This window comes from Triticum aestivum, chromosome 2B, assembly GCF_018294505.1.
Source record: "Triticum aestivum cultivar Chinese Spring chromosome 2B, IWGSC CS RefSeq v2.1, whole genome shotgun sequence".
Classification (NCBI taxonomy): domain Eukaryota; kingdom Viridiplantae; phylum Streptophyta; class Magnoliopsida; order Poales; family Poaceae; genus Triticum; species Triticum aestivum.
The window spans coordinates 220,323,298-220,350,724 of record NC_057798.1 but is presented as its reverse complement, the minus strand read 5'-3'; the positions used below and the strand labels follow the sequence as shown (position 1 = coordinate 220,350,724).

At 44.1% G+C, this 27,427-nt stretch overlaps 1 protein-coding gene across 1 annotated transcript; it reads right to left on the bottom strand.

Moving 5' to 3' along the window:
* Positions 1-4,211: 4,211 nt before the first annotated feature.
* Positions 4,212-8,577, bottom strand: LOC123044462 (CMP-sialic acid transporter 2). The gene is made up of 15 exons (XM_044467199.1): positions 8,275-8,577; positions 7,887-7,950; positions 7,739-7,802; positions 7,541-7,652; positions 7,378-7,457; positions 7,214-7,289; positions 7,025-7,125; positions 6,511-6,582; positions 6,361-6,409; positions 6,223-6,264; positions 5,981-6,102; positions 5,827-5,886; positions 5,693-5,741; positions 4,694-4,788; positions 4,212-4,605 (listed from the first exon to the last, which is right to left on the bottom strand). Exons 1-15 carry the CDS (start codon positions 8,299-8,301, stop codon positions 4,548-4,550), a joined length of 1,071 nt encoding a protein of 356 aa, XP_044323134.1. The 5' UTR covers positions 8,302-8,577; the 3' UTR covers positions 4,212-4,547.
* Between the last annotated feature and the right edge of the window lie 18,850 nt (positions 8,578-27,427).

The following is a 27,427-nucleotide window of genomic DNA, read 5'->3' as shown; positions in this document are numbered from 1 at the left end:
GCGGGAGGTCGCGGGAGGGCGAGCGGGAAAGGAAATGAAGTGGCGGTTGGGCGTTCGCGGGCGGCGGCTGGTTTTGGACCAGATGCACCTCGTGATGTAAATTTGCACCGCGAGGTGTTGCATTTTATATCACAAGGAGGCAATTTTTTTTACATATGAACCGTCTGTTGGAGCTGCGTTTTTGGCCTCAGATGGTCCAAAAGTTAGTTACTTTTACATTTGAACCATCTATTGAAGATGCTCTAAGGTTGCTTCTATACATCGTGCACAACTCCCTCTGAAGGAAGAAGAAAATTTAGGGGACGCCACTAATGAATAGAATAGCAAAATATCTACATGTGAACACATACAAGTGGTAAATATTGCAAACAAAATAACCAGGTTTAAACAATATAGCGGTGGTTCAAACAATGGAACTGCCGAGTTTGTGAACTTGTTGGACACCAATGTCGTTGACATTGATCAAGCTCCGTTCGCATTCGAGTACAATGAAACGGAGGGCGGCGTGGATGATCATGGCGGAGATTGAAGTGGAAGCCACAATCAAAATCTGGGAAAAGCCAAAGATCGAAGAACTACACGATCTTGGAAGATCAAGCTTTGATCCAAGCATGGAGTGCGGTGGCTCTTGATGCATGGACGGGTACTTCTCAAACCGCCAAGAGATATTGGCAAAGGATCGAAGATCAATACTTCCGCATTATGGCAAAGTATCCCAATAGGACTTCACGCACATTTCGGTCACTTCAAGGCCGTTGGGAGAACATCAAGCCTATGTACAGCTGTTGGGCAGCTTGCTTGGAGCAAGTACGCAATGCACCTCCGAATGGTACCGTGGAATCCGACTATGTGAGTTTGTTTTGCTTTTGTTCAAGTTGTGCATAATCATATTTGCATCATGAGAATCGATTACATCACTTTGTTCACATTGTGTAGGACAAGATTGCCCAACATAGATACAAAGACATGGAAGCTTCGGAAGGCAAATTCTTCAAACTAGAGCATTGTTGGGAGTTGCTCCAAATGTGCGAGAAGTGGAAGTTGATCGACAAAGAATCTCCACCGAAGAGAGGCTCGCTTATAAACATGGATGAAGACGAGGATGATGATGGCCCAAGAAATTTGAACAAGACTGATGGCGACAAGAAGACTAAGGAGAAGATGAAGAGAGAGCAAGAAGCATCGAGATTGAGGGAGAAGATTGATGCTATGGTGCAATCAAACGAGTTGATGTTGTTGAAGTCACTAGAGATCAAGAAAGAGTTGGCCGAGAAGAAGGCAAAAGAGAAGCAAGAAAAGTGGCAATTGCTCAAGGAAGAGGGGCTCCGCAAAGCTGTCATTAAGGAGAGAAGAGCACGCGTCGCTGAAAACAAACCCATGTCCTTGTTGCTCACCGAAGAGAACAAGATCATGTTAATGAACCGCGATGACATGGACAACCTCACCAAAACATGTCATGATATGGCAAGGAGAGAAATCTTGAAGAGGAGAATGGTCGCGTCGGCCGGTCTGTGTTACAGTTCCGGAGATGTTTTCTCTGCTCCATATGGTGGCAATGTCGATGATTTTGGTGCGGGAGTTGGGACAAGCGCCGGAGGTGGATTCGGTGGTGCCGATGAACTTCAAGATGGACTCGATGGCGCGGAATGAAGATCGACCAACATGATGCCTGACATGGCCGTAACTTTTGCAAGTCCCTCTTTTGCGTTTGTCGTACTGAACTTGGCCTTTATTTGCGCGTAAAACTGTGTTATGTTTGTTTGAATTTGAACTTATTTGTGGGAACTTATGTCAAATGCGAGAATTGAGCGTTTTCTGTTTCCGGGTCGACGCGGAGGTGTCCGAACAGACCCCGCAAAAGCCGACCTATAAAAAAAATATTTCACGAACATACTTTTATACGGGTCCGTTTGGGGGTCCGCATCTGAGGCCGTCCGAGCCAGCCCGCAAGCGGTTTCCCCCGAACTGCAAACGCGTTTTGCAGGCCGGCCGGATGCGGGGTCTGCTAGAGTTGCTCTTAGGTCTTCCTAAGGCTTACAGCGGAGACCGGTTGTATTTTTATTTGTTGGAGGCATCCTCTAAGGTTAGAGACGATACTAGCTAGAGGCAAGTGGTCTAATGTATAGAGACCGTCTTTAAAAGGGGGATGAGGGGCTTAGAGGTAGCAAAAATCATACACTGTGAGTGTTCTAAGTAACCAGTTGGAGCACGGAAGTGTATGCTCTTTCTGCCTCTAAGGTTGCTTCTATACATCCTGCACAACTCCCTCTTAAGGAAGAAGAAAATTTAGGGAACGCCTCTAATAAATAGAATAGCAAAATATCTACATGTGAACACATACAAGTGGTAAATATTGCAAACAAAATAATCAGGTTTGGAGGCAGTGGTGGGACCAACACTACAAGATTGTCATGTTAGAGGCAGGACATGTGAGACCTACCTTAGAGGCAGTGTTGCCTTTGTACACAGGCGATGCTCTTACTAAACCAAGTTATAGTGATGATGCAGACACTTTTTTCACCTCCATCGTAAGATTTCAGTCCATACTATTTCATATTAGACAGACTCAGTTTGTCGAACAGAAAAGTTGTTCCAGGATAACAAACATCAAAGATGAGATTCCCCAACTATATGAGACACTAAAAGGTTGTGCTGAAAGATCATAACCAAATATGTAAGAAAGCGAAAATTTTCAATCGAATCAGTAACTTGCACTAAATATAATGTTGCCGCTGTTGATGTTTTTGAAGACCTTCAATCTGTAAGAACAGAAGATGAACTTTTTCCTTTCCCCGACTGAAATAATGCTTAAAGGTGGATGTTCTTTTTCAAGGGACAAGAAGGTAAAAAGAAACAAGAACTATGAAGAACAACACAACAATGGCATAATGAATCGCTTTTGCTCAGCCGTTCTATATATGTATATGTTCGTTGTCGTTTTCCATTGTTAACGGACCCCACGAAACAGGTACGGACCCACACCACCAGGTATATCGGCATGATATACGAATGCATTACGCACACACAAAAAGAACTATGTGTAAACCATGTCGTGAATCTTGGCGCAAATCGATGGCCCTGGATCCATGTGCCCGGACCTACGTGGTGTAAATCCTCTCCCCTGGAGTTGCATTATTTCTTCTGTCTAAAAATGCGATACTTTCCTAGTTGTGCATCTTTGAATCTCTAAATACGCGTAGAAGCATAGAACTAGCCAGTTAACCGTTTGACAAAGAATCAACATAAAAGATCATTTGACCCCATTTAGCTTCTCGGGCGACGACGACGATTCTCCGGATGGCCGGTCGCAGCTTTTCAAACAGAGGACTATGCTCTGCGTTCTCTCCGTACTTTAGCAGCATGACACCATACGGCAGAGATAAAGCCCGGCGTCTTTCTACTTGACATGGAGTATTTGAGTAGTTGCCTTTTTTCTTTGGGACTGCCTGCCATGCCTTTCATCAAAGAGTCGCAGAGCGAGATTCTTCGTCAAACAAGAAAAGAGGAGCAGAACAAGGATCGAGTCACCGAATGGTAACTTTTCTTCTTCTTCTTTTTTTTTTTTGCGAGAGCACTGAATCGAGTCACTGAATGTGCGGTGGAGTCCTACTACATGAGTCCGTCCGTGAGCGTACAGAAAGCATGAAGTACACATGCACTGCAGCGGAGCACAGGGCCAGCACAGTACTGTAGTACTCTCTCCGTCGAATTCTTATTTTACTTTCTGATGATGAAGGGAAGGCGACAAAATGGCCTGCCAATAATTGAGGAAAGTTAGCGTACTGTGCGTCTTCATCATCCTTGGTTTGAAATGGGCGGCCCTTTCAGGCGTATCTGCCCGGCAGGTAGTAGCTCGGCTACTGTTGCAGGCATGGCTACTGCCGCGCACTCTGCCTCGGGCTCGATCATCTGCAGTACGTAGTTGCCAACGAACGGGGACGACGCACAGCACGGGACTGCTTGGGCACACGGGCGGGCTCCTACGACACAGCCGCTACGCTCGCCGAATCCAGGTGACCTCCTGCTGGTGCACGCCCCGTGACCCATGGTAAGAGAGATGCTGTCGCCGCCTACAGACGATGCTCAGATTTCTCTACAGCGCAACTATAAAGTTAGCTATACCAAGAGTTCGTGGTAGCGTGTTAGCTGACACATACCCCACGGTATATTTCAGATCGAAACATTGGGCATGGACATCTGCGCAAGTTAGCTAGTAACCCGAGTATGGCTAAAGAGGTCAAAAGGGAGGCATGAAGAAGATAGCCAGCGTCTCGCATTCTCGCCGGCCTACCCAGATAAGAAACTAGCGTATGTCATCCACCCTGGTCACGAAGCAAAAGTGAGCCAGGTATGCCACCAAAGAAGCAGTTCAAACGGATGGTGAACCTGAATATGTCACCGGGCGAATCGCCTTGCCTCAACAACAGTGCCATGACCTAGAACGAAGCCTATTCCCCTTCGATGCTGCCGTGCCGTCCATAATCCGTTCCACGACGCCGCATCGAGGCGCTCGCTGCCAATCTTGGAAAGAAAGATGGGGGAGGAACTCATTTCTGCTGCTGTGGCTTCCCGACAGAATGCAGATACACCGAGATTGAAACGACCCTGAAATGTTAGCAGAGCTCGTTAGGCTGTCATGGGTTACAAGGCTCCAGTCCAGATATCTTGTTGCTGCACTTGCATCAGTACTTACGTAGATCCGAGGAAGAATGCAAGGGATAGGTTGAAGCCGAACAAGAAGACCGATACAATTGCCGTCAGAAGCATTGCGACTGAAGTTGAATACACCTGTATGTGTATGCAGAGACACATGGTTAGGCAATCAAACAGTGTAAGTGTGAAGACAAGAGAGTGGCGTGAATGGCCATATCAAGAATCTTTTGATCTGCCTCAATAATTACTAGAGCATTTCATTATTCGTGGAATCTCAAAATAAATACAAAACCAAGGCGTCTTAAATATCACATCTAAAGACCACATTAAGCTACTGTCCAAATTGCAGGATAACTGAATGATACAGTCTCGTTTTCTTGCTTCGCAAAGGATGAACAGAATCTGTTGATTGTTTCGTGAAGAGATTTCAACTTACCCCTTAGGGTAATATAATAGGATGCCACTACTTTCCAGTTTCTCAGATGACAGAATGTGGACTGTCGAGTACTCAAAAATTAAGAACGCAGACATGCATACAGTACATGCTATAAGATGTAATCAAAATTTAAGCGATGTGCATTAAGTAAAAGAGCCACTGTTGAAAAAGGACCGTAAACTGCCTTAAACAATTCATCATTACTTAAATCCACGACTGACTTTTGTAGTCCATCAAGGCACGGAAATTGATAATAGAAAGATGCGAAAAGTTCTCCGCTTGGCATAATTCAACGAGACAGCAATCTGAACTTATGTTGAACTAGCAATGCATGAATATTTCTAATGCACTGCAACGAGTATGTTAACCACATCTTTTTATTGAATAAAAAGTTTAAAACCAACGTGACGGGGGAAAGATTTTAGAGAACATCCAAGATTTTAGTTACAAACTGCCACTAAAATGGTAAGTGGTGACTCAGTAGGGGTAACGTTAGGTGACGGAATAAGCTACAGCTATTAGAATGTGCAATCTTGTAGCAAAGATGGTTATAACAAAATAATTTAAACCACAAAACCCGTTGTAGAAATTAAGAATTTGTACCTTGACAATATTGTCAGCATACTTCATCACCATTGATACAGCAATGCCACTGCAAAGAATACCAAAAGTATTACGACATAAGTTCATCTCAAACGATCGAATGTTAAATCAGATCAATGATCCAGCTGTAGTACCTGAGTGCATGGTTAAGAATCATCAGAAGTGTAATAAATGAGTAGCCATGAAAAAAGCCTCTGCATTAGATGACAGTCAGGTTAGAATAAGCAATCTCATGCATTGTAACAAAATATTATGACAAGAAATGAAGCAATTTACAACACAACTAACTTGTTCATGACAGCATCAAAGTCCTGAACACAAATGGCAACTAAGTTGAAGAGCATTCCAAAAATGTACAGCCAGAAATTCTGCACATTGATGTTTCTCGAAGGACGTTTTTTTATTATAGCCTGCATTGTTAAAAAATGAATATGACTTACACCCTTCAGAAATTCCCTTGACAGTCGAATCAAATGATTTCTAAAGCAAGATACATAAGCAAAGAGGTGCAATTGCACAAAGTCACATACTTCTGTGTATACCCCAGCAAAACCACTTAGAAGAGCCATCACCTGAAACAGAAATACAGTCAGTAAGTTGGGTAAAATAACTTGCTATAACATGTCCAAGTGACCAGACTGAACGTTTTTTTTCTCTTATATGCTTACAATGGCCATCATCCAACCTTGAATTGGCGTTTGAAGAACATGGTCTGATCTGAAAGGGGCATATTATTTCTCTTAGCTGAACATATTGATTAGAGAAATGAGGAAAGAATACCGAGAAAGTGAAAAAGAATCCAAACTTATTTTGCTTACGAGGGGTTTAGCTGAGCCGTAGTGCAGCCAGCACATAAGAGAATAAATGCAGCCCACTGAATTTCACTTAATCTGGAAAGAACACGAAGCATTCAGTGATGCAACATAGTTCAACAATCACCATGCCAGATTAACAATTGAAAACAGGTGTTGCTGTGTTAGCGAAGAAGAGTACTATGAACAGTTCTTGAAAGAATGAAGAGGAATAAGAACATTTGTGGCACTTAAAGAACACCATATAAATTATGATGGGAGGCTCAGGCTAGTGAATTATTTCAAAATGCCTACAGGTTACGATGTTACATGTTTGTGTGGTCGTTCAGAATGATGAATACTTGGTGAGGAGCTCAATGCTGCTACATCATTTCAGCAAAGCCCAAAGTATCCAACATAATATTACAAGGCTTGAAAGAAATATAAAAAATAAAAATATCAGCAAAGTAGAAAAAGAGCACATATTGTTAGTTCCCTCTGTTCCCAACTTCCAAAGCCACATTAAGCTAGTCGGTCTTACTTTTTCTTTAAAATGATACGGTATAAGACACCAGTGCTGATAATATTCAGGTTCTTCAGGATCTGGTAAGCTGGTGCATCCACATAGGCGAAGATGTAATACTGGCAGGTAGAGGAAACATGGTTCAAACTTTTGTTGTTGCAGACATGAAGTTATTTTATCACAAGAGACATTGGCAAGTGGGCATACCTGCAATAGATTCTTTACCATGTAAAGTACGGCAGGGATAGGATAAACACTAACTTCATCAAATGATGTACTTAACCTGAAAATAAAAAGAAATGTCGGTAGAGAATATTGAAAAGGAAATAGAGATTCGTAATATAATCGGTAGGTTATGGTAGAATGGTCACCTATTATCTTCTGTAACACCTTGACTGTTCCATGTTCTGTACAGGGCTAGAAGTGATAATAGACATTTTAAAGCTTCCACCTAGACATAGATGAATAAATTCAAGAGAACAAAAGGGGAAGCTCCTGACCCTACTATCACCAACAGAAAACTTAAATTCTCACCGAAAAATTTGCTGTTGTGACACTATATTCATACTTTCCAGCTCTTTTTGACCACACAATCAGTATTGCCTGGGAACTTGTTAGTAATGTCAATGCAATTGTTACAATAGACCTGCAACAACAATCGACACTTGCCAGTAAATATTCTGATTTTTCAGAAACTGTGTGATACGGCACAAAGGTTGCAAACAGTCTTACTTTTGCTTCCAGCTATTCTTGCCCTTCGAACCTCCTACGGTGCCAAGGGGGGAAGTTGCTGCAGCTGTATATATAGCACATGCATTAAAGATGTGATGTTACTGATTATAGTCCAAAGAGAAATTTCAACAATGAACCAAGATCTTACTGCTAGAAAGAGACCTCCCATCAGGGCTTTCTATGTCCTTCTGAGATATGGCGTCATAACTCTCCTTTAGATTATGCAGGATAAGACAGGTTGTCAGCACACAACACAATTGATAAAGTACAGGTTCACCATACCACAAGGAACCTCAAACGAACACGGGAAGACATTGCCAGAGCTTGAAATTTAGCTCAGCCCCGGGTTACCAATGGAGAACATCAGCATGTACTAGGAATCTTGGAACCCTACGGTGGGAGACAGAACAAACGAAAAGGAAAAGGGGAAACGAAAATCCGCCGCGGCAGCGATCTATTCTAACCTAAAGGCGCCGTCGACGGCGGACCGGCGCGAGTAGCGGCATTCCTCCCTAGGGTTGCGGGTTTAAGCTCACCTGATCCTTCACTCTTCTGTACTCCATTGCGTCCTCTCGGGTCTTCGCCTTGCCCTCCTCTCGCCGCTCCTGCTGCCGCGGTTGCCGGCTCGGGAGTGAGAGGAGGAGGCGTGAGGCGCGAGGCTCGACGATGCTGGAGGCGGCGATTGGCCGCCGGGCCCTCCCCGTGAGATCAGTAGTGAGCAAGCGCCGAGCGGGCTGGGGTGGGGAGTGAGGAAAGAATCACCGCGGCGAGGAAGAAGAGAGCGGAGGGAGGGATTTGGTAGCGTTTCCCTAACCTGTGAGAGAAAAGTCTAAAATAAACCTTAAATTCATACTCCAAGTCTGAATCAAACCCTGAACTCAAAATCCTTGAAATTGGCACCTTGTACTCTCTAATCCCGGTCTATCCTGGTTGATTTATGTTAAATACTTGTTTGTCAAACCGGGGAAAGGACTATCCCAGCTGAGATCACACGCTTCTCTCACTGACTATAGGGGCCCACATGTCATATCCATCTTCTTTCCTACATTATCTCTCTTTCTTTTCTGCTCTATAATGTTTCTATCCAGATCCATCATCACGGTATGCTAATTGCAGATGAGTTAAAAAAGGAGACGGGGAATTGGGAATCAGAACTAGCCCAACTGGATGCCAACAAAACAATGAACAATTACACCACTAATCCATCACCTCCACTGTGTGAGAGAAACCGGTGTGCACATTGGAGCCGGGGCAGCGTGAGCACAGCTGCACAGGAGATTCTGGCGGCGAGGTGCTCCTGCAAGAACCACCCATGCGCACAGCCACATATGGGAGCATTGGGATGGGAAGTTGGTGTGGCATGCGGCCGCCGGTCGCACAACAGGTTGGGCTGCTCCCGGCAAAGTGTTGACACGTTTGTCGCACTCTGTCACGAACTCCGGCACCCATCAACCGCGGCGAGAGCGACAAGCAGACGGGCTCACGGTGAGGCGGACCCAATTTGGCATCATCCATGCTCTTGGCTCTGGCAATGGCGGAGGATTTTGAGTGCGACGAGCACGGGCGTCACGATGTTCATCCCCACCAGCGGTCGCCTCTGGCCTCTTCCCACCGACCATAGTGGCGACGACGGGCCTCTCCTGGTACCTCGACGGGACGGGTGTGGCTTCGAGGTGGGTAAGGATGTGGCGGCGGGATGAATCTGAGAAGAAAGAGATTTTGGGGTGGAGAGAGCGTGGGTAGGCGAAGATGAATATGACACATGGGCCCGTGTAGTCAGCGACAGTGGTAATCAGGATCATACTTTTTTCTGTTCCACAAACGAACACTTAGCAGAAATCAGCCGGTATGGACCGGGATTAGATAGTACAGGGTGCCAGTTTCAGGGATTTTAAGTTCAGGGTTCGATTCAGACTTGGAGTACAAGTTTAAGGTTTATTTTAGACTTTTCCCAACCTGTGACGAGTGGGTCTCACGTGCTACTTCTTGGTTTGCAAATGTCTCTTTAATTATCTATCTAAATCTTAAAAAACATTAAATTTACATTTTTTCTAGAAATGGTGCATTTTTTCGGGGTAAAACATAGTTTTATTTCATGGTAATAGGGTACAATCTGCTAAAACAAGATTCTGAATAAAAGGGGGCCTCGGTGTAACCAACCGTGAGATGTGCGAGTATAATTAGCTCGCTGTAACCAAACGGAGTCTAAACGCAGCGAAAAAAATTTAGATTTTTTTTGCGTCCAGAAGACATCCAGTGGGCCAGGAAAGCACCTGGCGGTGCTCCGAGGGTAGCACAACCCCAGGCACGCCCAGGTGGGTTGTGCCCACCTCGGGTGCCCCCTGAACCGCATCTTTGCTCTATAAATACCCCAATATTCCAGAAACCCTAGGGGAGTCGACGAAAATCAATTCCAGCCACCGCAAAGTCCAAAAACAACAGATCCAATCTAGACACCATCACGGAGGGGTTCACCACTTCCATTGGTGCCTCTCTGATGATGCCTGAGTAGTTCTTTATAGACCTACGGGTTCGTAGTTAGTAACTAGATGAATTCCTCTCTCTCTCTCTCTTGATTATCAATACAATGGTCTCTTGAAGATCCATATGATGTAAGTCTTTTTGCGGTATGTTTGTTTGGATCCGATGAACTTCGAGTTTATGATCAGATTTATATTTTTATCCATGAAAATTACTTGAGTCTTTTTTGATCTCTTATATGCGTGATTGATTATAGCCTCATATTTCTTCTTTGATATTTGGGTTTTGTTTGGCCAACTTGATCTATTTATCTTGCAATGGGAAGATGTGCTTTGTAGTGGGTTCGATCTTACGGTGCTTGATCCCAATGACAGAAAGGGAAACGACATGTATGTATTATTGCTATTAAGGATAACAAGATGGGGTCTATTTCTACATAAATACATCTTGTTTACATCATGTCATCGTTCTTATTGCATTACTCCGTTTCTCCATGGACTTAATACACTAGATGCATGCTGGATAGTGGTTGATGTGTGGAGTAATAGTAGTAGATACAGGCAGGAGTCGGTCTACTAATCTTGTACGTGATGCCTATATAATGACCATTGCCTGGATATCGTCATGATTATTTAAAGTTCTATCTTGCTCAACAGTAATTGTTTTCCCACCATTTGCTATTTTTCTCGAGAGAAGCCACTAGTGAAACCTACGACCCCCGGGTCTCTTCTCGTCATATTTGCCTTTGCGATATATTTTTCTTTGCTTTTATTTTCAGATCTATTAAACCAAAAATACAAAATACCTTGCTGCAATTTATTTGTTTTACGATCTATTTATCCTATCTACCACTTTTACCTCGCGTTATTTGCCTATCTTGAGGCGCCGTATCCGAAAGGGATTGACAACACCTTCAACACGTCGGGTTTCGAGTATTTGTTATTTGTGTGCAGGGGCTGTTTACGTGGTGTGAGGAGGTTCTCCTACTGGTTCGATAACCTTGGTCTCATCACTGAGGGAAATACCTACCATCGCTATACTACATCATCCCTTCTTCTTTGGGGAAATACCGACGTAGATCTAGCAGACATCAAAAGGAATTTCTAGCACCGTTGCTGGGGAGGATCTTCAACATCAACCAGGTTCCTAATCACAAATCTCATCTCCTCGCAATTTACATTATTTGCCATTTGCCTCACGTTTTCCTTTTCCCCACTTCACAAAAATTTGTCGTTTTATTTGCCCTATTTTTCGTTCGCTGTTTTCTCGTCAGATCTATTCGTGTTCTTATTTTCTCATCACTATGGCTAGTTTGAATGCTCCTCCTTTGTTACCAGATTTTGAAGTTTTATACTTCAAACAAAGACAAGGAGAAAATTTGAAAGATGCTTGGTATAGGCTTATGGAGTTTTGCCGTATTTGCAATCCAAAGGGAGATGCAAAAATTTTGCTTAGAAATTTTTACGTAGGATTGGCTTTGCATCATAGACAACTTTTGGATTTTGCCGCAAAAGGGAATTTTATTGAGCTTGATGTCAATGCTGCCTATGAAATTTTAGAAGGAATTTTAGGGGTTCCACCACAAAAGAAAGGGTTTTCTTTCACCCCAGAGGGAGCCCAAATTTTGGACAAACTCGGTGATTTGCATAAACATATGGTTGAATTGCAAAAATATAATGAACCTCTCGAACATCTCAATGGTAGTATCAATCGTATGAACACTTTGATTTCCCTTTGCAATAAACGGTTGGATATTTTAGATCTCAAGATGGTTTCTTTTCCAGAAAATTTAGGGAAGCGCAAAGAGCCTCCCGGATTTGAAAAGACCCTTACTAAAGTGGTAAAGATAACGGAGGGTAACACTTAGATCCTACACGTTATGCCTAGCTAGGGGCGTAAAACGATAACGCTCGTTGGGAGGCAACCCAATGAATAAAATTTATTTTTGCTTTCTGATTTATGTTCTTGCGTGTTAGCACAATTATGCTACTCTCATGATTGTGTTTTTTGTGTTTTAATTGGTGTTTGTGCAAGCAAGGCCTTTAGGATGATTTGGGTGAAAGTTGATTTGATCTTGCTGAAAAACAGAAACTTTTGCGCTCACGAGATTATTTGTCATTTTTAACAGAAGAGTGTTTCTGAGTTTATTATTTTTGCAGAAGATTAATAGACAAATTGCTCACGTCAACCTATTTTTCTCAGAATTTTTGGAGTTACATAAGTATTCGAAATATTCATATTGCTACAGATTGTTCTGTTTTTGATAGATTCTGTTTTCTTTTCGTTGTGTGCTTGTTTTGATGATTCTATGGTTTTCTTTGATGAGTTTTTGCCAAAGAAAAGTTGGAATACAGTAGATATAATGCAAAAACAAAATAATAATAGGTTTTCAACAATACTTATAGTAGTGGTTTGCTTTCTTATACTAACGGATCTCACGAAGGTTTTGTTGAGTTTTGTGTGCTTGAAGTTTTCAAGTTTTGGATGATCTTACGATGGATGAAGGAATAAGGATTAGCAAAAGGCTAAGCTTGGGGATGCCCGAGGCACACCAAGATAATATTCAAGAAGTATCAAGCAACTAAGCTTGGGGATGCCCCCGAGTGGCATCCCCGCTTTCTTCTAACAACCATCGGTATTTTACTTGAAACTTTATTTTTATTCGTCACATGTTATGAGTTTTGCTTGGAGCGTCTTGTATGATATGAGTCTTTGCTTATTTTGCTTTGTGTTTTAAGTGTTGAATCCTTGCTGAACACACCTTTTTGAGAGAGCCAAAAATTATGTTATGTTTGCTCCTATTCCTATGTGTAAGTGCATCTAGTGCCACCCCTAGTTGGTTTTGGAGTATTGACGACAAAGTTGGTTGAGGGACTAATGCGTTTGTGAGAATTGCAGGATAACACAGGTAGTGTCCCTCATTGATTCGGTTTACCTACCGGAGATGACCCCTAAAAATGTATGAAGACATTGAAGACAATGGTGGTATGAGAAGATATTCATATTGAAGACTATGACATGAGAAGACATCGTGTGAAGACTTTGGAGCGCGAAGACTGTGTGGATTCGCTGTTTCATTTTCTTCTTTGTTGAGTCACAGGAACCACCGTACTGTTAAGTGGGGTCCAAGTGAACTAAGTCAGAGTGACTGAAGTGATGCTCAACTCAAATCCTATGTCTTCGAGCGAAGACAATGAGAGCAAATCTTATCCAGAGCTGGATGAGTCAGCTTTGCTTGTAGCCCAAGTAAAGTTGCCGCGTGTGTTTGAAATCTAACCGTTGGAACACGTGTCAGTTCCTTAGTGACCCAGGATCATTTTGGACAAATCAGGTCGGGTTGCCTAGTGGCTATAAATAGCCCACCCCCTACACCATAAATTGGTGGCTGCTCAGAGTTTGTGCACGGCTTTTGTCGTTTGAGAGCAACCCACCTCGAAGCATTTGAGAGAGAGAAATTCTTGCGAGGACAAAGCCCAAACACCAGAGCCAAAGAGTGTTAGGCATCACTGAAGTCTTTCTGTCTGTGTGACCTGAAGAGTTATTACACTTGAGGACTGTGAATCCTCCAGCCGGTTAGGCATCGCATTCTGAGCATCCAAGAGTCATTGTGGATTGCCGGTGAACGAAGTCTGTGAAGGTTTGGAAGTCTCCCTTGAAGACTTACCAGAGTGATTGGGCGAGGACTGGGTGTCCTTAGCTCAAGGGGAATAAGGTGAAGACACAGTCTTCTGAGTTAAATCTCAGCCTCCCTAACCAGACGTACAGTTGTCATAGCAACTGGAACTGGTCCAACAAATCCTGTGTCTTCAATAAGCAACTGGTTCTATCCCTTCCAACCTTACTTAAGTTTGTCTTCATGAAGTCATTGCTTATCTGTTTATTTGTTTGACTTCATTGCTTGACTACTATTGTTGATTGGCTTCACACTATCTTCCATCTTGATCCTTACTACCTTACTGCTATTAGTCCTGTACTTTCACATCATCACATACTTGACTATGGCTTGTTCAGGGTAGTTTATCTTCCGCTGCATATCAATTAGGTTGTTTCTGTTGTTTATCTTCGAAACTTCCAAGTTTTGAAGACTTTCATAAAAATCGCCTATTCACCCCCCCTCTAGTCGATACTAGCACTTTCAATTGGTATCAGAGCAAGGTACTCCCTTGTTCTGTATGATTCGGTTTAACCACCTAGAGTTTCAGCTATGTCGACTGCAGGGATAATCAAGGTCTCCGCTGCTTGCCCCGTGTTCGATGGAACTGAATATCCCTACTGGAAGAATAAGATGCGCGTGCATCTTGAAGCCATTGATGTCGACCTCTGGTATGTCGTCAAAAATGGCGTTCCCAAAACTGGTGAAGGTGTCACCCCCACTGATGTCAAGAAGTTCATTCAACTAGACTCTACTGCGAAGAACATCATCTGTGGTCATCTGACCAAAGGACAGTATGGCCGTGTGAGTGCTCTGGAAACGTCGAAGCTAGTCTGGGACTGGCTATCCAAGGTCAACGAAGGCGTTTCAACCCAGCGAGATCAAAGAATCAGTGTTCTTCGCAACCTCTTCAACCGCTTCAAGAGAAACGACAATGAGAATATCCAGCTCACGTTTGATCGCCTCACTGATATCACAAATGAACTTCAAGCTCTTGGCGCAACTGAGATTACCAAGCATGAAATCGTCAAGACACTGCTGAGATCACTTGACAGCTCCTTTGACACCCTTGCCCTCATGATACAAGAACGTCCTGACTTCAAGACACTCGATCCGTCTGATATACTTGAGAGGCTCAACACACATGAGTTCCAGCTATCTGAGAAAAGAGATATCTATGGTCCAAGCTATAGCCGAACTCGTGCTTTGAAAGCAAAAGTTGTTTCCTCATCTGAAGAAGAATCTGACTGCAGTTCTGAAGATCCTGAAGACATTGGAAGGGAACTTGCTATGCTTGTGAAGAAGTTCCAGAAATTCACAAAGAAGAAAGGCTGCAGAAATTCTTCACGATCTAGCTCAAGGAATGATGAAGCTTCCACTCATGATCACAAGAAGAGAACCTGCCACAAGTGCAAGAAACCTGGTCACTACATATCCGAGTGTCCACAGTGGGACAATGAGAAGAAGAAGAAGAAAAGCAAGGAATATGATTCTGATGACAAGAAGAAGAAGAAATCCTCAAAGTCTTCTAAGTCTTCTTCCAAGTCTTCATCATACAAGAAGAGCTCATCTGGCAAGGCTCGTGCTTTTGTTGGCAAGGAAATGGATTCAGAGGAGGAGTCTGCTTCGGAGGAGGCGGATGTGGAGTCTGGAGAGGAGTCTGACCCTGGCGTTGCAAGCCTGGCTCTAGCCACTACTTATGTTGCCAAATCCATCTTCAACACTGAAGACAATGACTTCCACACCAACGTTGAAGCTAATGACGAAGACGATCCTACTCCCACCTACTGCTTCATGGCACGTGGTGCCAAGGTAAAATCACGCGATGCTTACTTTCAAACTTCAAGTGAAGATGACTCTGATTGTGAATCCAAACCCAGTTACATAACACTTACTAAAATTGCAACTGAACAACAAAAGGCTATGGAACATACTCAAAAACTGTTAGACAAAAGTGATGACCTGTTGGACGCTGAAATGACACGTTCACAGTCCTTAGTTGATGACATAAAAAATCTTCATGCTAAGTACCAAGAACTTGAAGGTCGTCATGAATCGCTCTCAACTACCTATGAAGGCTCTCCTATGATTATCTTCAAAGGAAGCAAGAGCTTGAGAAATTGAGAGCGGCTCATGAAGATCTTAAAAAGGTGAATGAGTTACTTCGCGCTCAACAGATCAGTTCCGCTCAGGAAGGATTTGAACCACCATGTCTAAAATGCATTGAGCGTGATAACGCTACATCTGTTGCTGAATGTTCCACTGCTGCTACTGTTTCAATGTCTTCACCTACTGATGTGGTCACTAACCCCTCTGCGGAGGATACCACTGCTGTTGCTGATGAAAATGCTATGTTGAAGACATTGCTTGAAACAGGGATGTACAAAAGTTTGAAGGGACATCAGACTCTCTACGATGTCCTCAAAAAGCAGATTCTGAATCGAAACCCTAGGAAAGAGGGTGTTGGGTTCAAAAGGAAAATGAATGTTGATGGCTCGTACTGGAAGCCTGAGCAGTACCCCAAAACCACATGGGTTGCTGCAAAGGAACCTTCAGTAGATCCATCTACCTTATCTGGCTTTACCTGTGCTAATCCTATTATCATTGATGAATCCTTTGATGCAAACTATAAGCTGTTCAAAAATCAGAATGGTGAAGTGTTTGCCAGGTACATTGGTACTAACTACAGGAATGGACCACCTATGAAGAAGATCTGGGTACCTAAGCGGTACATTGAGAGTCTTCCTGTGAATGTCGTCATGACACCACCAAGGAAGAAGATAAACCCCAGACCTATATCTTCATATGGCCCAAAGGCTTCATACAGATACAGGACTCACATGAGTCACCCTAACGCCAATGTTTTGCAGGGAAATCATGCTCAGACTTATGAATATGAGCGTGTATCTTCGAACCGCTATGTTCATAGGACTAAGAACTTTTCTGCTTATTCATATGAGTATCATTCATCTCCTGCAAGGCTATTTGCTAGGGCTTCAAAGCCAAAATTCTCAGATGCTGCACTTAGACTCATTGCTTCTAAGCCCCCACTGAAAATGTGGGTGGCAAAGAAGAACTAACTGTCTTTTGCAGAAAATGGTCTCCAGCCAGCAATCAATGGCGTCCGATACTATTGCTGGGGACCTAAAACTCATTGAGGACGCACCATGAAATGTCATTCTATATGCTTCACATCTGAATTTCATATCAGTCATACTATGTCCTAACCTTGATATAAGATGTGACTATCCCTATATGTATCAAATGCATATGCTTCACAACACTTGTGTGAAGCCTATCCTCCTAACTGCCCTATAGGGTACATCACCAAAAGCTTCAGAATGGATTATGGACAATGGATGCACAAATCATATGACTGGTGATCGAAGTCTTCTCATGGACTCAACCTTACGTCCATCCGACAAGAGTCACATCACATTTGCTGACACTGGTAAAAGCAAAGTATTGGGTCTAGGTAGAGTTGCAATCTCAAAGGATCAACACATGGATAAAGTGATGCTTGTTGAATCCCTTGGTTTCAACTTAATGTATGTCTCAATGCTTTGTGACTTGAACATGATTGTGATATTTGGCAAATATCGTTGCCTTGTACTAATGGAATCTGACAAATCTCTAGTCTTTGAAGGGTATCGAAAAGATGATCTGTACATGGTAGATTTCTCAGCAAGTCCACAGCTTGCCGTTTGTCTTCTCACAAAAGCTTCAGAATGCTGGCTCTGGCATCGAAGGCTGGGACATGCTGGCATGAGGAACTTACACTCACTCGTCAAGAAGAAGCATGTCATAGGCATCGAAGATGTCAAGTTCAAGAAGGATCATTTGTGTGGTGCCTGTGAAGCTGGAAAGATGACAAGGGCAAAGCACCCATCAAAGACAATCATGACAACATCTCAACCCTTCGAGCTGTTACACATGGACTTATTTGGACCTACTCACTACTCCACCCTCACAACAACTGCTTGTCTCTATGGCTTCGTCATTATTGATGATTACTCAAGATACACATGGGTTCACATAATTCTGTACAAGACTGAAGTGCAAGATGTCTTCAGACGCTTTGCAAATCGAGCTATGAACAACTATGGTGTGAAGATCAAGCACATCAGAAGTGACAATGGCACTGAATTCAAGAACACTGGACTTGATCTGTATTAGGATACAATGGGAATCACTCATGAGTTCTCTGCTCCATACACACCTTAGCAAAATGGCATTGTTGAGCGCAAAAATAGAACCCTCATTGAGATGGCTCGAACAATGCTAGATGAGTACAAGACACCAAGAAAGTTCTGGCCCGAAGATATTGATACATCATGTCATATCATCAACCGTGTATACATTCATAAGCTTCTGAACAAAACATCATATGAGCTGCTTACTGGCAAGAAGCCAAACGTCAGTTACTTCAGAGTATTTGGAGCAAGATGCTAGATAAAGGATCCCCATCACAAGTCAAAATTTGCACCTAAGGCTCACGAAGGCTTCATGCTTGGCTATGGAAAGGATTCACACTCCTACAGGGTCTTCAACCTCTATCTCTACAAGATCGTTGAAACTGTGGATGTGAAATTTGATGAAACCAATGGTTCCAGAGAGATTCTGCCAAGTACACTGGATGAAGCTCCTTCAAACGAAGCAATCAAGCTGATGGGAACTAGTGAAATCATGCCATCTGAAGCACAACCTGAAGAGGAACTTATCATCTCTGCACCAAATCAACCCGAAGACAATGCTTAGACCGAAGACAATTCTCCCGATGATGACAATGATCAGCCAGAGCAAAATCTTCGTCCTGTTCATCCCCGTGTTGCAAATGAAGTTCAAATAGAGAGGATAATTGACAGCATCAATGCACCTGGTCCGCTCACTCGATCAAGAGCAACACAGCTAGCAAACTTCTGTGGGCACTTTTCATTTGTGTCAATATCAGAACCCAAGAAGGTTGCTGAAGCTTTTATGGAACCTGAATGGATTCAAGCCATGCAAGAAGAACTTCAATAGTTCAAGCTAAATAATGTCTGGGAACTTGTCAAGCGACCTGATCCTTGCAAGCATAACATTATTGGAACAAAATGGATATATCAAAACAAGCAAGATGAGCATGGTCAAGTCGGAAGAAACAAAGCACGTCTTGTGGCTCAAGGATACACTCAAGTGGAAGGAATTGACTTCGATGAAACATTTGCTCCTGTTGCTAGGCTTGAAGCTATTCGCATACTACTAGCCTATGCTAATCATCACAATATCTTGCTATATCAAATGGATGTAAAGAGTGCATTTCTCAATGGCAAGATTGAAGAAGAAGTATATGTCGCACAACCACCTGGCTTTGAAGATCCAAAACATCCTGATATGGTGTACAAGCTAAACAAGGCACTGTATGGCCTCAAACAAGCCCCTCGCGCCTGGTATGATACAATCAAAGACTTCCTGAAGAGCAAAGGCTTCAAACCTGGATCCCTCGATCCCACTCTCTTCACGAAGACATATGATGGTGAACTGTTTGTGTGCCAAATATATGTGGATGGCATTATCTTCGGGTGCACGAACCAGAAGTACAGTGATGAGTTTGGGTACATGATGCAAGAGCAATATCAAATGTCCATGATGGGTGAGCTGAAGTTCTTCCTTGGTCTTCAAATTCGTCAGCAGAGGAATGGCATCTTCATATCTCAAGAGAAATACCTCAAAGATTGTCTGAAGAAGTTTGGAATGGAAGACTGCAAAGGCTACACGACGCCAATGCGAGCCAAGCACCATCTTGGTCCCGACGACAATGGTAAAGAGTTCGATCAAAAGGTATACCGCTCCATGATTGGTTCTTTGCTTTATTTATGTGCATCTAGGCCAGATATTATGCTTAGTGTTTGCATGTGTGCTCGGTACCAAGCGGCACCAAAGGAATCGCATCACTTAGCTGTGAAGTGAATTCTTCGATATTTGGCTTACACCCCAACACTCGGATTATGGTATCCCAAGGGCTCAAGATTCGATTTGGTTGGATTCTCTGATGCTGATTATGCTGGTGACAAGGTGGATCGCAAGTCTACATCTGGCACATGCCATTTTCTTGGTCGATCACTTGTCTGTTGGTCTTCGAAGAAGCAGAACTGTGTATCACTCTCAACTGCTGAATCTGAATACATTGCTACTGGATCCTGTTGTGCTCAGCTTCTATGGATGAAGCAAACTCTCAAGGATTATGGCATCAACCTAACACAAGTACCTCTCTTCTGCGACAACGAGAGTGCCATCAAAATAGCCAACAATCCAGTCCAACACTCGGAGACAAAGCACATTGAAATTCGTCATCACTTTCTCAGAGATCATGTTATGAAGAAAGATATCGATATCATTCACGTCAACACTGAAGAGCAACCGGCAGATATCTTCACAAAGCCCTTGGATGAGAAAAGGTTTTGCAAGTTACGGTGTGAGCTAAATATCTTGGAATCCTCTAATGTCCTGTGATCAGGCACACATCCTAACACTTATGCATGTTGATGACTTAGATGTGCAACACACAAAGTAATGTATATCTTCAATCAATGAAGATTTACACTCTGAGTGTGAATACATTAACATGGAATTTGACTTCGGAGCGCCACGATAATTGTGCGTCATGTCTGGGTCTAATACTTCCTATACGGTGGGTAACGCCACCGCCAACCTTTTTGTTTGAAGTGTTTCACTCGAGGCGTTATATTGCAATGACTTCAGATTTGGTTTGTCTTCAGTTTCAATTTGTCTTCATGACTTTCTGCACTATGATGATTTGATTGCTTTCTAATATATATACATACTAGTGTTCTGTCCTCTACAGCATTCACTTATAGCTATGTCTTCAAAATTGAATCTTTTGAACTAAGTGAATGTGATCGGACCCTAACCTCTCTATGCTTTCTATCTCAAAATCTATCTATCCAAATCATATGCATTCTGTTGAAACTGTCGAATGTCTTCTCTGCGTCCTAGTCAGCAGAAGGCAAAGAGACAAACATTAAATCTGTTTTAAATGGCTTAACTTTACTGTTAAAATCCGGAGAAGCCGGAACAACTCTCTGACATGCCTGGCGGGCGTGGGAACATGGGACAACCCTGGGTGTGTTGCATGCTTGCCACGTACCCCTCAGATATGAACCGGCAGGGGCACCAGCGTAATTGCGCTGTCTCTCTCACCTACTTATAAATACCTGTCCCCCTGCGGTAAATAAATACTTCTTCCACCTCTCCACCTCCGTCAAAACCCTAGCGCCACCGCTAGCTCGAGACGACGCCGGTGACGAAGCGCTTAGCTGCCGCGACTTCTCCGACACCGTCCTCACGCCGGCCGCAGACATTGTCCTCTCCGCCGTCGCCGTAGGTGTCCTCCGTCGCCAAGTTAGGGCACGGTGGGCTGAAGTGCTCAGTCTCCTATTCTTCTCCATCTAGCAGTTCTTCGTGCGGTAATTATAACTCTATTTTTACCACCTTTTTGATCTTCAAGATTCATCCTGTTTACCGAAAGTAGTTTCTGTCTATTCAAAGCTAGATCTATTCCGTCTGCATCTCATACTGCTTAGTCGATTCACTTAGATTTCTTGTCTAGTTTGATTCCTCACTTGTACTTATTCACGGATTGGTACAAATCTGGAACCAACTCACCTATATAAGTGAATGTCTTCGCAACATGAGGTCAATGTCTTCAAACTGATTTATCTTCAAAATCTTCTGAGAATGCATATGACCTCTTCCCCTTCCCTCGCATCTCTAATGCTGTCACAGGTACATGTCCGTGGGAGAATCCCTCGGTTCTCATAGTCTGCATTCGTTTGTAGAATACTTACAGCATCATATAAATTCTCCTGAAGCCAGTTCCTGCTTGACCAGCAAGCGCAAATCTCTGAAGCCTTTGAATGTACTGAAGCCTTTCAGCTTGAAGTTCATGGCAACAGAGAAATCAACAAGGAAGGGTGGCAGACAGCATAGAGGAGGCACATCTAAAGATCTGCCTGATGACTTAGCATAACTATACAAGACAGATCCTGAAGAGAATTATCATCAGAGAAAGACGCGAATCCAATGGATTTGACGCTATTGGGCTGAGGAGTGGTTCAAGTACAGATTTATGACAAAGGAATATGCAGAGAAGCATGCCATCAAGAGCCCATGGGGTGATATCCTCTATCGAGGGCTTCAACCCAAGAGCCGAGCTGAAGCCATTGAACAAGGCTTCTATCCATGCATGGTCCGTGGGCCACAGCCAGCGAACGCAGATCCCACTTCACTTCTATGGTGTCGTGAAGATTCGCTCTTCAAGCGCAACTATCAGTTTGCTGTGGCTTCGGCCAAGGAGAACAAGAAGTCCTTGGGTTTGGACTTCAATCCAGGTCCCTCTGCTCCCCGTGCTGATGGCTCCCGTGAAGCTAATCCCAATGTCATTGGCCCCTATGCCAACCTTGACGGCCTCATCACCTATATCATGGTCCAAGGCACCAGAGTAGATCATTCTGACGACGGTGCTGACTCTGATGAAGCCCCAGCTCCTCCTCCAAAGCCGCAGAAGCAAAAGAAGTCAAAAGCTTCAACCTCAGCTGCAAAGCCACCTCCGAAGACTTTGCGTGCGAAGCCACTGGCCACTGCACCTCCTGAAGCCAGTGTGCAATCTGAAGATCTGTCCCGTGTCTCCAGGAGAACGGACAAGAAAAAGCAGCTTGTTAGACCATCTGATCAACGAGCTTTGACTCCTGCTGCCATTCTGCGTGAAGAACCCATTGATCTATCAAGTGATGAAGATCTTGCTGATGATGCCCTTGAGCAGCTGATCAAGAGCAAAGAGGAAGCAGAAATCTTCAGCAACCTGCCTCTGTTTGATGTGGCCATCATTCACAATTTCATTGATGAGTGGTTCGACACCCCCAACGTCAGCTTTGAAGATTTACAACTCCCCATTGGCCTCAGTGTCGCCTTCAATGGCGCCATTGCTTCTGAGCTAGCTCTTGCTCAGCGCATCGTTGAGCTCAAAAACAAGATTGATTTTGAGAGGGCTCAATTCAAGAAGCATGTGGCCAATCTGAGTGTTCAAGACGTCCGCAACTTCAAGGTCATGCTCCATGAGCTTAAAGAAGCTTTTCTGATGAAACGCCAAGAAGCTCAGGGCTCTCGAGAACGCATGAAGCTTTTGGCTGATAAGTGTGTGCTTGCCTACAATGAGGCTGAGAAGCGCAAGTCCCTTGGCCGTCCGGGCATTGACCCTAGAATGGCTACAAAGAGGAAGAAGAAGCACCCTGCCGAACAGCCTGAGCCTTCAAGCCAAGAAGCCCCTCGCATTATCTTCCCGAGCAGCATGACTGGCTCGAAGCCAAAGGTCACCACAACCGCTTCAGAACAGAAGAAGACAAAGGCCACTGAGGCCGATGCCAGAAAGAGAAAGCATGCTGAAGCCTCTGATACCGCTCCCTCCAAGAAGAAGAGCAAGACCAAGAAGACTAGGGCTGCTTCCACAGAGCCCTTGGTCGTTGAACCCATTTCCGTGGTTCACTCTGTGTCCGTACAACAAGAACAAAGAATGGTTGTCCATGATCCTGCTACCACATAGGCTCATGCGACTGAAGATATTCCAGCAGCTGAACCCAACGCTGCTGAAGACATTGGTCAAGATGACAATGTAAATGATGATGAAGTTCTTCCTCAGATCAAACATCAAGTGGTATCATCGCCTGTTCGTACGAACATCGAACTCATCAGCATTGGTCGTCCATTGATGCCAATTGCTCAGGATGCTTCGTGGGCTGATCACCCACAACAACAACAAGACTCCCCCAGTACTCCCCAACAACAACAACAAGCTACACCCCCAGTGCAAGAAGAGGATGAAGACTTTCAGGCTCACCCAACTCCATCTCCCAATTTGAAGCCAGCTCTTCGCAGGCTTCACAGAGGACAAAGGCCTGAAGTCCCCCTGTCGAGCGTTCCTGAAGGAGAAGTGCAACATTCACCGGTTGCACGGCAAGTATTCTCTGAACCAGCTCCAATAGTGAACATCTCCGTGTCTGAAGCACATGCTGCTGAAGACATTCTGGCTGCATCAGCCGAAGAAAATGAAGAAGAAGTTCATGTACCAACACCCCCAGCGATTGAAGAAGAAGCAGTTCATGATTTGAACGTGCCTGTGCCTGACCCTCCTGTTCGTCAAGAGGAGGTTGAAAATGTTGAGGCTGCCACCACCAATGCCAATGAAGCCAATGACGTGGTCATGGCTGACGCCAATGTGGAGCCTGCACCAACTAGTGTGCCTGAAGCAAGTGTGGGCACAGAACCTGAAGCCAATGAAAATGCTGCACCTGAAGCTCATGAGACTGCTGTACCTGACGCCAATGAGGAGGCTGCACCTGGAGCAAATATAACAACTGCTCCTGAAGCACCTGTTGTGCAGCCTGAACCCTCTGATGTTGCCCCTGCTCCTGTTCCGCCTCCAAGGCCTCACACTATAGAGCAAGCATACGATCACGGTCAGCTTATTACTGTCCGATGGCCCGTTTTGGTGCCTCCGCCTGCTGCCTCCGACCCCCAATTTGACTATCATGTTGAGCATCGGCCTCAGGTCCAGAAGCCAAAGCCGAGATTGCCAAGGTTTCTAGGTACTGCCAACTCACCCGGGTCATTCAATGCCAATGGCTTCAAGAGCCACAATACCTTCTTTGACAGCGCCAAGAACCCCTACTCCAAGCCAAGGATTTCATCAGATCGGTTCTGGAGCTATCAGCAGAGAAGCTATTACTCATGCATGCTATATGATCAAGGGCGCATTTTCCCTCATATGCGCCTTGACATTGAAGCTATTGCTGGACTGCCGTGCTTGGAAGAAGCACTTGACTGCTTTCGCGATGCTGGCCTGCTCCATTTTGTGACAGACAAGGAACATTAGAATGAAGAGCTATTGCTTCAATTCTATGCCACTCTGCACATTCGCGGCTACTACAGAGACATCAAGACTTGGGTTCTCGAGTGGATGACTGGCAATGTTCATCATGAAGCCAAAGCTATGTATATTATCGAGCTTACTGGGCTAGCCACTCCTGGAGAACTGTATGAGCCTAACTGTCAGCTACACCGCAATGCTATGGAGAGCATCTTTCATAAGCCAGAACCCAATATGAGCCAGATGCTGAGCATGATGAAGCCTTTGCCATCTGACGCTGAGTATCCCACACATTTCTTTGTTGAAGACCTTGAGTATCTGCCGTGCACCATATATCATATCATCAGGCGAACTCTATGGCCAGTCAAGGGACACTCATCATCGGCCAAGCTTGAAGGAGCCATGAAGACTTTGGTCTTCTATATTCTAAATGGCATCAGCTTCAACACTCAGGAATTCTTCATCAGGCAACTTGCTGCTTCCGGATCTGACCTGTTTGGTCTGAAGTTTTATGCTCCATGGGTCATGCGCCTCATCAAGCGACACTCATCTGTCAATTATCAGCCTTCTGCTCGCAATCACATCATATTTCTGCCCGAGGTTGATATGTCAGTTGATGTTGTATACTCTGACCCTGCCAAGACGCCACTTTGTCTTCAGAACATTGAGCACCAAAGCTTCACTCAGCCTATTGAAGGTGTTCATGCAGCAACAAGATTCTATCCACTGGCTGGTAACACCCGTCTGCCTCACAGAGCGCCAACTGAAGCCACTGAAAGTACCATTGCGCAAAGGCCTCGGAAGCGTTCTCGTGTTCTTAATGACCGAGAGCTTCTTGTGGCTCTTCATCAGAAGCAGGATAAGCATCATTTCTGGCTCAAGCGCCAAATGCAAAGTCTCTTGGTGGATGTCAATCGCATTCGCAACCTTGTCACCAAGAATGCCTTTGTTGCTCATGAAACTTGCCGAAGATCATGGAAGAGTTTGACTCTGCTCAGTGCTGAAGCTGATCTTCAAGTTGATGGCTTCAATGAAAGATTCCAGTTCGACTCCACTCCTCCAAGGACTGCTACCCCGCGTCGAACTCCATCTCTTGAAGACTCTGAATATTCCTCTTCCGCGGCAACAATTAATGCCAGAGTGATCGATGATGAAGATGACGCTACTTCACCACCTCCAACTACTACAGCATGCATCGACACTGCACCAAGTTCGTCTGCATCGCCAACCAACGACAACAACCCTGCTGCTTCACCTACTCATGATGACGAGTAGATGCTCTATGTCTTCAAACCTTTTTGGTCATTATTGACAAAAGGGGGAGAAGCGTATGAGTTGATAGTCTTCAAGCGGGTTCACATGGGCGGTTGCATTATATTTTGCCGCGTGCTTACAACTCTTGCGTTTTGAAACATTTGGTTCTTTGAGTTGTAACACCTAAACTTGATGGTCGTCTGCTACTTCTGCTACTTATTTGCTTTACCATGATGCGATGATAAATTCCGCACGTGCGATGATAACTACCGCACTTAGATCATTCTGCAGACGTCCATTTTTCATTATGCATGTCATTCTTATTGCTATATCATCTCATGCATGATGAATTATCTTCATAAGTTGAAGTGGATCTCCACAAGTACAACCTGCCATGTGCATTTGCATTCCAAAAGCAAATTACTTATATGCACATCTTCAGGGGGAGCCCTTGCAACTTATGAAGACACATCCCTATCCTTACAATTTCACATACTTTATCCCCGTTGAAAACTTCAACCAGTTTGTCATCAATCACCAAAAAGGGGGAGATTGTAAGTGCATCTAGTGCCACCCCTAGTTGGTTTTGGAGTATTGACGACAAAGTTGGTTGAGGGACTAATGCGTTTGTGAGAATTGCAGGATAACGCAGGTAGTGTCCCTCATTGATTCGGTTTACCTACCGGAGATGACCCCTAAAAATGTATGAACACATTGAAGACAATGGTGGTATGAGAAGATATTCATATTGAAGACTATGACATGAGAAGACATCGTGTGAAGACTTTGGAGCACGAAGACTGTGTGGATTCGCTGTTTCATTTTCTTCTTTGTTGAGTCATAGGAACCACCGTACTGTTAAGTGGGGTCCAAGTGAACTAAGTCAGAGTGACTGAAGTGATGCTCAACTCAAATCCTATGTCTTCGAGCGAAGACAATGAGAGCAAATCTTATCCAGAGCTGGATGAGTCAGCTTTGCTTGTAGCCCAAGTAAAGTTGCCGCGTGTGTTTGAAATCTGACCATTGGAACACGTGTCAGTTCCTTAGTGACCCAGGGTCATTTTGGACAAATCAGGTCGGGTTGCCTAGTGGCTATAAATAGCCCACCCCCTACACCATAAATTGGTGGCTACTCAGAGTTTGTGCACGGCTTTTGTCGTTTGAGAGCAACCCACCTCGAAGCATTGAGAGAGAGAAATCCTTGCGAGGATAAAGCCCAAACACCCAGAGCCAAAGAGTGTTAGGCATCACTGAAGTCTTTCTGTCTGTGTGACCTGAAGACTTATTACACTTGAGGACTGTGAATCCTCCAGCCGGTTAGGCGTCGCATTCTGAGCATCCAAGAGTCATTGTGGATTGCCGGTGAACGAAGTCTGTGAAG

Coding starts and splice junctions, on each gene's coding strand:
- LOC123044462 (XM_044467199.1), bottom strand. CDS start 8,301: ATGGAGTACAGAAGAGTGAAGGATCAG. Junction 7,290..7,377: donor GGTGTTACAGAAGATAATAG/GTGACCATTCTA, acceptor TTTTATTTTCAG/GTTAAGTACATCATTTGATG. Junction 6,265..6,360: donor AAGGTTGGATGATGGCCATT/GTAAGCATATAA, acceptor TTTCTGTTTCAG/GTGATGGCTCTTCTAAGTGG.